At 39.3% G+C, this 12,289-nt stretch overlaps 1 protein-coding gene across 4 annotated transcripts in view; it reads left to right on the top strand.

Annotated features, from left to right (window-relative positions):
* Nucleotides 1–12,077, top strand: part of LOC131204247 (lethal(3)malignant brain tumor-like protein 4) — a 61,260-nt gene extending 49,183 nt beyond the window's left edge. For 3 of the 4 annotated variants that reach the window (XM_058195288.1, XM_058195291.1, XM_058195289.1), the window contains exon 20: nt 9,130–12,077. In XM_058195288.1, the coding sequence (XP_058051271.1) occupies nt 9,130–9,258 (129 nt within the window). In that variant the 3' untranslated portion in view covers nt 9,259–12,077. The remainder of the gene's footprint in view (nt 1–9,129) is intronic. The other variant, XM_058195292.1, reaches the window with a different exon arrangement.
* The last annotated feature ends 212 nt before the right edge of the window (nt 12,078–12,289 follow it).

Raw genomic sequence — 12,289 nt, 5'->3', positions numbered from 1 at the left:
GTTTACAGAGTCAGCCTATTGCCCACCAACAATCTGGATCCTCAATTTACCCACCTCAGAAGGATGGAAGGCTAAGTCAACCTTGAGCCTGGTGAGATTTGAACCACCAAATTGCAGGCAGCCGGCAGGCAGCAGAAGTAGCCTGCAGTACTGCACTCTAACCACTGTGCCACCACGCTCATATCCACAGCTCATATCCACGGTAGGAGTTTTTGTTTCAGAAAGAAGTCATTTACTCAGACATGGCTGTTGATGAAGAAAAAGTTGCTTATCTTTGGAATTGGTTCTGAAGCCAAGACTTTACAAAGCCTAGTAAATAAAATCTGGCATCTGGGACAATAGGATTGGAATAAACGAAAGCACACAACTCGGATAGGCCTGTGGCTGACAAACAGCAATAGAAGTGTAATAGCAGTGTAATCGCGTAAGCATTCTTTGCTTCGTTGTATAGGCTTGTAGTAGAGCAGGGCTGTCAAACTGGATTTGTCCGAGGGCCAGATCAGCATTGTAGTTCTCCGCGGGCTGGGGGAGGGGGAGAGAGAGACAGGACAGATGCCTCCTGCAGCACCCTGCCTCCCCCCCACACCTTGTTTTGGCCGGCAAAATGCTGCAAGAGGCTGTCCAGGCTGAAAATGGGGGATAGGGGGGCTATGTACAGCCCCCCCTTTTTTTGCTGCCAGAGGTACCATGAGCCAGTCCTTTGCTACTTCCAGGCTGGCTCTGAAGGCCACATTGAAGAACCCTGCAGACTGGATCCAACCCGCTGGCCTTGAGTTTGACACCCCTGTAGTAGAGCATGGCAGAAAACATGTAACATTTCTAGCCGAGCAGGGTTGTTGTCCATGATTATCACTCACTAGTATAGAAAAATTGAGCAGACAGGCATTTACGGGATAAACAGCTATAATAACAAATCAAATGCTATTAGTACAAAGCTGGACTTAATCTGCAAACTATTTTGCTATTTAGAAGTGAACCCCTAGGGGGACTCAAACATAAATTAATAAAAGCAGGGAAGAATTGATAAGAGGGAAACAGGTGTTTGTATGTAAAAACCAGATCCTGAACATCAGGCTTCAGAAAGGAAAAATATGATTTGTAGGACACCACATTCTATACCTTGTATGAAATTGATGCAGTCTACTCATCAGCCTATTAAAAACGTTGGACTGGAATGAAATCTATATTAAGAAAGAGACTTGGCTTGAACTAAGATGTAAATGACAGAACTGCTGAACTCTGCTATAATAGCCCATTAGAAGCAATTGAGCTGCCCAAGCATATTACGTTTAAATAAACAACTTTAGGCACCGCAGGTAGGGTTGCTTTCAGTTTAATTTTTATTTCTATTTCCTAAATGACAACAATGGAAGGAAAAAAAAATCTGTGAAAATGATAAAAGGAATCCAAAGGGATTGGGCAAAATTATTAGTGAGGCCTAGCCAGAGAATAAGTTTATATATATATACATATATATATATATATATATAAGGTCGTATTTTGAAGCAGTGTCTCTAAATAGCAGAGCTTGATAGTCCACATGTTGAAAAGAAATTGAAAGGTGAACTTTCTACAACATTAGCTCTGCATGTACTACAATAGGAGCGTACCTAGAAAGAGAGGTCTGTTATGTCCTTTGGGCACTAGCAGCGCGACAAAGAAAGCCTTAGTGAAGAGGTCAAATCCCCACATTGCTCTTAACTTTTAAAAACACCTGCAGACCTTCTAGAACACGGCTGTCAAACTCAAGATCCGTGGGCTGGATCTGGCCCATGGGTTGCTTAGATCTTACTCGCGGGTTTGGTCTGGAAATAGCAAAGGACCAGCCTGCGGTGCCTCTATTAGCAAAATTTTCTTAGCAGAGTAGGAAAGCTGACTGTTTGTATTACAGTATTTGCATTAAAAGCACCAGATTTGGGGAGAGGGGTGGGCAGGAGGGGAACTGAAGTGAGCCAGGGAAATAATGGAGGTTTTAAGCTCAAGATGTCCAGACTTTTTCAGTTTACTCATGGGAATAATAGATGTACTCTACATATATTGAGACTGTGAATTGTTGATTTGACAGATTGGAGTCTGGACGATGTTTGCTGCACAGTTTTTTTTATAAGAAATCATACTCAGGAAGCCGATACGCTCTTTGTGCTCCTTGTTTCTTTCCACCCCTCACCAGTTCTATTATGCAAGTGGTCCTCGGTTTACAACAGTTCATTTAGTGACCATTCGAAGTTACAACGGCACCAAAAAAGCAACTTAGGGCGGTTTTTCAAACTTACGGTCATTGGGACACCCCCATGATCACGTGATCAGAATTCAGACATTTGGCAACTGACTCCTACTTATGACCGCTGCAATGTCCTGGGATCATACGATCACCTTTTGCCACCAGGTTCACTTAACAACCGTGTTACTAACTTAACAACTACAGTGATTCACTTAACAAATGTGGCAAAAAAGGTAAAATGGAGGAAAAGTCAGATAACAAATATCTCAATTGGAAACAGAAATTTTGGATTCAATTGTGGGCGTGTGTCGAGGATTACCTGTTATTAGAAGTGGGTAGGCATTGTGTGGATATATGTGATTTTTTTTTTTTTTTGTACTTACGGTGACTGATGCATACCAAATATACTGTTTTTCCACATTATAGCCCTCAAAGCCCCGAAAAATCACATCTTGCTGTGCAATTCCATCCGAAAAATGTTCTGGGGAATTGCACCCTTTACACTTTTGGTACCAAGAAGCAAGAACATGAAGTGGTTTTTCAAAAGATAATGTAAATAGTCAAGCTTGGATTGACCCGCGCTTCAGAAGATTAGAGAGGCGGCGTCATCAAAGGGAAGGGTGGGGCTCCTTATATATCCTCCTCCACAGGATATATAAGGAGCTTTGGGACTGCTCTCACTCCACGGGAAGCAAAAGCTAGCTGAACCGTTTCAAAAAGAGCTGAAAGTCTTGCTCCGTGAGTCATTTGTTTGAACTTTGGCAGGCAGCTGCGATTTCTCGTTGATCCGAAGTGGGGAAGGAGACAGAACAGTAAATGCAGACATTCCAATGTGGATAAGGAAATTTGATATTTAACTACAGGTAGTCTCCCACTTATAACCACAATTGAATCTAAAATTTCTATTGCTAAGGGAGACAGTTATTAGGTGTGTTTTGCCCCGTTTTACGACCTTCCTTGCCATAGTTGTTAAGTGAATCATGGCAGCTGTTAAGTTAGTTAGCACGGTTGTAAAGTGAATCTGGCTCCCCCCATTGACTTTGCGTGTCAGAAGGTCGCAAAAGGGGATCACGTGACCCTGGGACACTGCAACCGTCATAAATACATGCCAGTTACCAAGCATCTGAATTTTGATCCATGGGAATGCTACAACAGTGATAAGTGTGAAAAGCGGTCATAAGTTCCTTTTTTCAGAGGTTTTGTAACTTCGAACATTTATTAAACGAATGGTTGTAAGTCAAGGAACACCTAAGTTCCGTTTTATGGAATCTGTTTTGTTTATCTGGTTTCCCTTTTTTTAACATACATTAGAACCAGTGGTAGGATTCAAGTAATTTAACAACCGGTTCTCTGCCCTAATGATTTCTTCCAACAACCAGTTCACCAAACTGCTCAGAAAGTTAACAACCGGTTCTCCCGAAGTGGTGCGAACTGGCTGAATCCCACCACTGATTAGAACCAGAGCTTTGCAAAGTTTTGATCTTCTTTACATACATTTGCAGGATCTATTATTTTGGGGTTTTTAAATTTGCAATCTTAAGCATATCATTTAGCTTTATAAAAGATTGTTCTTTTCTCTAATGAAAAGTGATTGTAATGCTGAGTGGTTTTTTTTTAAAGTGACTACTCACATTTATTTGATATTCCGTATCTAAGCTGAAAAGCATATCGCAATGTACAGATGGGAGGCTTGAGTTAGATACTTAAAATATGTTTTTAGTTGAACCTGCTTTGAAAATTCAGTCACACATCGTCAGTTTTAAATTTCCCAGTTTTGGTGCTATAATTTCCAAGAATAGAATAGAATAGAATAGAATAGAATAGAATTTTATTGGCCAAGTGTGATTGGACACACAAGGAATTTGTCTTGGTGCATATGCTCTCAGTGTTACATAAAAGAAAAGATACGTTCATCAAGGTACAACATTTACAACACAATTGATGGTCAATATATCAATATAAATCATAAGGATTGCCAGTAACGTTATAGTCATACAGTCATAAGTGGAAAGAGATTGGTGATGGGAACTATGAAACGATTAATAGTAGTGCAGATTCAGTAAATAGTCTGACAGTGTTGAGGGAATTATTTGTTTAGCAGAGTGATGGCCTTCGGGAAAAAACTGTTCTTGTGTCTAGTTGTTCTGGTGTGCAGTGCTCTATAGCGTCGTTTTGAGGGTAGGAGTTGAAACAGTTTATGTCCAGGATGCGAGGGATCTGCAAATAAAGAAGTATGATAAGCAAAGAATGGGAAGGCAGTTTCTTCCTTCTCATTCCCCTATTTTGTCCATATGGATACCAGATTTGCACATTGGTCTATATACATAATATATTACAAAGTTTAGATTTTTAGTTGGAAAACCTGCCCATTTTGTACCAAGCATTGCAACAAGCCAAGATACCCATATATAGAAATATTCTCCTTTATGGATTTTTTTTTCCAGTTTTGGTGCTATAATTTCCAAGAAGTATGATAAGCAAAGAATGGGAAGGCAGTTTCTTCCTTCTCATTCCCCTATTTTGTCCATATGGATACCAGATTTGCACATTGGTCTATATACATAATATATTACAAAGTTTAGATTTTTAGTTGGAAAACCTGCCCATTTTGTACCAAGCATTGCAACAAGCCAAGATACCCATATATAGAAATATTCTCCTTTATGGATTTTTTTTTCCAGTTTTCATCTAAATACCCCAGAAGTAGCTTCTTGTTCTTTCCCTCTAACATGGTGGTAATTTGGTTTTCTGGAATGCCAGGTTCCAAATGAAATGTACTTCATTTATAACCAAGATCACCAGGTTTTCGGAGTACCAACAATTTACTTTTCCTATACTTTTTCAAAAGCCAGTCATCCTCTGGAGAGCTTTCTCCACGCTCTTGATGTTTGAAGGGTTATGGCTTTCTATCTCCATTCTGCCAGTTCCTTTAATAAGAATCTGTGCTTATTCTGTTACTATTTGGGTCAAGGCAAATTACATAATTTCTCCTTAATATTTTGCTAAATGGGTCGCAGCCCTTACTAGGCTATGTTATAACCTAATTAGGCAGTCATGCCTTATGGGTAATCAGAGTCATTTGATAAAGATCATGACCTCTTTGTAGCCACATTGAAAAATCTGTTGTCCTCAAGTCAACTGATTTTTCATCTGGCTGCTCTTTCGTTTCAAATAAACAAACTACACAGTGCCACAATGAAGATGTTATATCACAGTTTTTTTTGGCCAACCAACCATCTTCTGCTCTCCTTAAGCTCAAGGATAATATATCATGATTAGGATCTGCAGGAGTGTTCAGAACTGAGAGAAGTTTAGGTTTCAGCATTAAACAGTAGATCACGTGTGTTTTGGAGTGGAAGGGCTCTCACAAAAATAATAATAATAATAGTAAAATCTGGGGACATCCAAATAACCTACTGCACTAGCACAGACCCCTTATTTATAAATTTCATGGCTAATCTAGTCCTAGTTGGCAATCACTTAAATATGAGTCAGCCATGTGCAGCAACTGCCCAAAAAGCCAACACAGTTCTAGACTGCATAAACAGAGGGATAAAACCAAGATCACGTGAAGTGTTAATACCACTTTATAATGCCTTGGTAAGTCCACAATTGGAATATTGCATTCAGTTTTGGGTGCCACGATGTAAAAAAGATGTTGAGACTCTAGAAAGAGTGCAGAGAAGAGCAACAAAGATGATTAGAGGACTGGACACTAAAACATATGAAGAACTGTTGCAGAAACTGAGTATGTCTAGTTTAATGAAAAGAAGGACTAGGGGACACATGATAGCAGTCTTCCAATATCTCAGGGGCTGCCACAAAGAAGAGGGAGTCAAGCTATTCTCCAAAGCACCTGAGGGTAGGACAAGAAGCAATGGGTGGAAACTAATCAAGGAGAGAAGCAACTTAGAACTAAGGAGAAATTTCCTGGCAGTTAGAACAATTAATCAGCAGAACAACTTGCCTCCGGAAGTTGTGAATGTTCCACTGGAAGTTTTTAAGAAGATGTTAGATAACCATTTGTCTGAAGTGGTGTAGGGTTTCCTGCCTAAGCAGGGGGTTGGACTAGAAGACCTCTAAGGTCCCTTCCAACGCTGTTATTCTAAATTCTATTGAACCTGTTATAGCTAAGGAACCAGCTATTTTTCTACCGTCTTATTATTGCTAATTGCCTGTGCTAATTAGCTCATTGCCACCAATATGGGTCATAATGTAACAGGATCATATTTAAAAAGGTAAGCATTTCCCTGTCGGTCATGTCCAATTCTTAAGGCACAGTGCTCATCTCCATTCCTTGACCGAGGCAACCAGCATTATCTGAAGACATTTTCCACTGTTACTTCCCACTGAAGTGGTACCTATTAATCTACTTGCATTTGCATACTTTCGAACTGCTAGGTGGGCAGGAGCTGGAGCAAGGGATAGGAGCTCACCCCTTGCACAAAGCTCGGGTCTCAAACCGGGCTGCCAGCTCTCCACTGACAGGCTTAGTGACTTTAACCACTGGACCAAATTATCCTTCATCAAAGGTCTAATGTAATCTTGGGAACGTAAAAAAGCAAACTACGGAAAGGTATTCTGTAATCATCATTTCTGTGAGAAACAGCCTTAACCTAAAGTTAGAACAATTAATCAGTGGAACAACTTGCCTGCAGAAGTTGTAAATGCTCCAACACTGGAAATTTTTAAGAAAATGTTGGATAGCCATTTGTCTGAAATGGTGTAGGGTTTCTTACCTGGGCAGGGGGTTGGACTAGAAGATCTCCAAGGTCCCTTCCAACTCTGTTGTTGTTGTTGTTGTTGTTGTTATTATTATTATTATTATAACCAAGATAGTTCTAGAATTGACATTAATCTGCATAAATGGTACAATACAGTGGTAAGCCTATAGCTGAGCGGTTAGATGTTGGTGGTTAGGAAGTGAATTGTGAAGTTTTACATGGGAATATAAAGTAATGATAATGGTTCAGAGAGATGTGGACAACTGAGGATTTGAGGCACATGCAGGAAAAGGAAATGGGAAAGAAATGTAAATGTTGGTGAAATAGATTTGAAACTAACCAGAGGAGCCATAGTCATGGTGATTAAGAGCTTTCAGTACTTGAACTTGCTGGAGAAAGAGGCAGAGATCCCAGCCTCAAGGTTTGTCAATCTAGAGCTATTTGGGGTCTGCAGTTTTATTTTCTGATTGTTCCTTTTACATTTTAGTGCTCTGTTTTATAGATTTATATTTTAAGGCTATAAACTGCAGGAAGTTCATGTAGTTTATAATGTACTTCATAATTATGGAGTGTATTATATTATTTATAATATAGTTATAAGTACAAACAACCAGTCAGTGGATTATGATAAATATTGAGCCTTCCCAAAATAGAACACACAGGCTGGCAGGACATATTCTGCCAAGCAAGCAAATCAGATAACCATGAGGTGGCAGCAAAAAGCTAACTTCCTGTGTCTCTTTGCTGCCCTTTAGTGGTCATTTTGATTTTGCAGCCTCAGACAGGAAGCTCCAGTAAAGCCATTAGCACACTGGTCATTATTTAATCAAGAATCAAACTTTCTTAAAACTTTGGTTCAAAGCCATGGCTCAGCACTGATATGTGTACAACTATGAAGTATGAATAAGATTATTGTGTCTGATAGTTTTTTTTAAAGGGCAGGATCTGAAGAAGAGAGATGAGATAGGTTATTGTGGTATGTTCCTATCCAGTCTTTTCCCAGATTAGTTTCAAAAACAGCAAAAAAATGATGAATTTGTCCATATAACTTAAGTAGTAAGGTAGTCTAGCAGTTTAGCCCCCCCAAAAAGGGTCAAAGTAAAATTTTGCCTTTAAAGAAGGCATTACTTTTCTCCTACAGTAATGCTATATATCTGTGATGGCAAACCTATGACATGCATGCCTGAAGTGGCATGTGGAGCCATGTCACCTGGCACGGGCGGCATTACCCGTTCCTCTTCCAGGTTTCTGGTGCGCTGACAAGCATGACGATCAGCTGGCCTTTATGTGTGCAGCAGTGCTGAAAACTCGAAGAGCTGGTCTTCCATTTTCCTGTGTGAACATGCACACTGGCAAGCTGATCGTCACACGCGCATTCGCGCCAGAAACCCAGAAGACTAGTTTGCCGGTGCGTATGCGCATGCCGGAAACCAAACATTCATTTTCAGGGAGGGGCATGCGCCCTTGGCAGCTCCTTTTCCGGGTTGTGGCACTGATGAGCACATGCGCTCAGTGCCAAAAAGGTTCGCCCTCACTGCTGTATATCGAAACAAGAGAGACAAAATTAGTTAACATCACAGAAAGGAGATATAATCCAAGCAATGTATTCTGGAATTTTTAAAGACTGTACAAATATTGTCTGTTGTGATGGTCTTAACCTAAAGCTTCTTGGCAATTATGCATTGATAATGCTAATCAACTTTGTAAGTGCTAATTATGGTCATTTGGGCAGCACGTGTAATATTACCAGACTGGTTTTTGAGTCCTTCGCCATGTGGATTGTTTCTTCCTAGGATTACTTTCCTACTCACTGTACTCTGTTAGACAAAACAAATCAAATCAAAAGACTTTAAAGTTTCTACCAAGAATCCTGCAGTCCATTTATGCAAAGGGCTTATCATCAAAAGGGTTGAAGTACATTCGAGGATATTAAAGTGGAAAGGGGAAATATTAAGGATGCAAGTGGCTTCGTGTGTCACTCCAAACATAGGTCCCCAGTGATTCAGTTCATCTTTTAAAACATTTTCCCAAACTAGGGCTTATTGTAATATATGAACCAGGCAGTCATAACTACCAATTGTCGTTTTTGGTGCCTTTCTCTTGCTGTTAACTTGAAGGATACAGGAGCTGGGTTCCCTCAGTCAACACACTAACCCCATTGTTCTTTTTTTTCCGGTTCTGCAGCAAATTGACGGCGAAGCTTTTCTTCTCCTCAATCAGTCAGACATCGTTAAAATCCTTAGCATCAAACTGGGGCCTGCATTGAAAATATACAATGCAATCCTCATGTTTAAGACAGCAGAAGAAGACTGATGGAGAGATTTTCCTCTGGGCCAGAGCTGTGAAGGACCTCCCAAGTGCAGCTCGACAGCAAAGCGCCCAATCTCCTGTTTGTTCCTAAAGACTGAGTTGATTGGAAGCTCGGAAAGAAAGCGGACAGATCGTTATTTCACACGGTTGCGGATAGAGAATTCTGAAAGCATTCTGAAATTCAGTCCCGTCGGCAGCTTGGAACGGATGCAATGGCTTCCCTTCTAGGAAGAGATGTTTATTATTATTATTTTTCCTAATTGAATTTGGATATGGTTATATTGATCTTTTGTAAAGATCTTGATGATGCCTCTAGTTATAAGAGGAATCCTGAGTATTTCTATTGATGGGAAGCTAAGTTCAAAGCAAACTCACTTACCTATTGTAGTGCCTAACAGAGAATCTGGCTCACCATTGGTGTTCTTCTAAACCTACAACTGGGTTTAAGAGAGTAAGGGAAAGAGTGAGATACTTCAAAGTAGTGCAGATGAATTACTCATCAAAGTCCTTTGTCGGTAGCCGGTTAGTTTTAAACCTTGTCCTTGTATCTTGTTTAGCTATTTAAATATTGGCAATTAATATTTGATGAATTGGAGAAATGAGGTCCATCTCCAAGTAGATTAATTTTTCGGGTTATTATGCCTGTTTTGCACACTGCACAATTTCAGAGTTCAAAATATTAAATTAAAACTGTTAAACGAAGACCACTGGATATGGTTCCACTGGAAGGTAGACCAACTATTTAAGTATAGGATCAGAGTAACAAAACTATGAGACTATGTGTTTTGTTTAGGATTTTGTTTTTTGTTTTTTGAGGTTCCTATCTTCCTGCAGGTCAGTGCAAGATAGAATGAGATATATAAAGAGGCACATCCAGCTTTGTCATGATATGTATTTCTAGCAAGATTTATGGAAGGTTTTGTAAAACAAGTACTAACAGTCCCTATTTCTTTGTTTTTGGAAAGTACTGTTGTTTTACAAACAGGTATATTAGCTGGAACATAATCTCATTTGAAGTCAGAAGGAGCGAAGCATACTGGCCACAGAGCATTGCCTGTCATTTCAGTTGGGCTTTTGTCAGGAGTTTCTCAGGTCTTGCTGAAATATAAAATATATTCCATCTGCATAGCAGTAGTGCCAGTTGTCCCAAGCTTTCATATTTTATCCTTCCGATAACCTATGGATCTAAAAAAGCCTTTTTGTGCAACAGTTCAGGGGAAAAATATGGAAATGTTTTACCTCAACATTGCTATCACTCTCACAGTCTTGAGAACAAAATCCAATTATTTTATTCTGTAAGAGCAGGGTCTCCAAACTTGGCAACTGGAAGACTTGTAGACTTCAACTCCCAGAATTCCCCAGCCATCCATGCTGGATGGAATACATTTCACATTTCCTGCTGGCTTGGGGAATTCTGGGAACTGAAGTCCGTAAGTTGCCAAGTTTGGAGATCCCTGTGGATACTCTGTGGGAGATTTTGATAGAGCAGAGCCATTTGGTTGGATGAGAAAATGAAAACTAATGTAAGGCATCAACAGAATATAGAAACGGACCAATCTGGCAGAAGTCTTCTATGGTCTTCTAAAAGGACAGCACAATTTTTTGGGGGAAAAAATGATTTGTTTTGTCATGATGTTAGTTTTGTGCAAGTGATAACTGAGTAAGTATTCTTTACATCTAACACTATTCAGATTTTTTTCCCCACTAACCACCTATGCATAACGTGGAACAAGGCATTCTTTCTTAATGGCACATAACCTGCTATTCCTATGACACGTACATTGATTGATCTGATGTTTTGCAAGCAGGAATTCTTGAATTAATCAAATGAGGTCTTGTATTTATTTTGTGTGATGCCACTTGTTGGTTGGGTGAACATCGGTCTCAAAAAAGCTTTTGGGTAGCATAGAAATGATGGTGTTCTACTGTGTCATTCATCCCTTTCTGAAGCTAACAAGGGATGTATGTTTTCTGGTGTGTTGGTGACAGTGCACTTTTGGTAATTTGTCATTGGCTTTACAAGTGAATATGAAATCAGCCTTATAAATGAATTTGAGAGAAAACAGGAATGATGTTGGCATTTGAGTTACAACCTCTTCACAGCTATCTCTGCTTCTGATTTCCCAAATTTGTAAGACTCCCTTCCTAAAATCAAGGTGACACAAAAACAATGTGGAAATATTGCACAATCCAGGCTGCTGAATCTGAACAATATTGAATAAATCTGCAGTGGCAATATGTCTCCTATCTTTCTATTTGTATATAAATCATTAAAAGAATATAAGCTTTATCGTCACTGGTCACTTAAGGAAGGATTAAGGAAAAGTCTCAAGAAGAAGATGCTGATATGCCATATACCAATATTCTTCAACCGTGGCAGTTTGAAGATGCTGGCTGGGGAATTCTGGGAGTTGAAGTCCACATGTCTTAAAAATTGTCCAGTTTGAAAAATTAGTGTATTTTCATGAATTAATGGCTTTATCTATAATGTTAGATCTTAAAAGATGCTGAGGTTGAGAAACATTGCCATAGACAAATGCACTGAACAGTAACCCTGCAGTAATGGCTAAAATTGTGGAAACATTTTGGGAAAAATGTATTTTTGAGGTTTGGTGGCTAAAAAACACCACTTTTTTTTGGAGTTTCAAAATAATCCTATTCTACTGCAGGAATGGCCAGGGAATAGCCCAGACCTTAACCCAATTGAAAATCTATGGAGCCGACTAAAGAAACTTGTTAGTCAGAAGTGATCCAGCAATAAAACCCAGTTAATAGAAGCAATCCTTCAATCTTGGTTTCACATTATAACAGCTGCAGAACTAAAAGACTTGGTTCACTCCATGGGAAGACCGTTTTAAGACCTTAATTCATACTAAAGGTTACTCAACGAAGTATTAACTGACATGGTGATAATTTTTGTATTTCGTTTTTTCTAGGGTGATAATTTTTGAATATCTTGTTTTTTCTACGTTTCACTTTTCTTCTTTATACTGTAACTGCTATTCTAATAGCAAATCCTTCATAAAAGTTATTG

This window comes from Ahaetulla prasina, chromosome 10 (genome assembly GCF_028640845.1).
Source record: "Ahaetulla prasina isolate Xishuangbanna chromosome 10, ASM2864084v1, whole genome shotgun sequence".
NCBI classification, from domain to species: Eukaryota; Metazoa; Chordata; class Lepidosauria; order Squamata; family Colubridae; genus Ahaetulla; species Ahaetulla prasina.
Note: the sequence above shows the minus strand (reverse complement) of the source record. Positions and strands in the feature narration are given on the sequence as shown.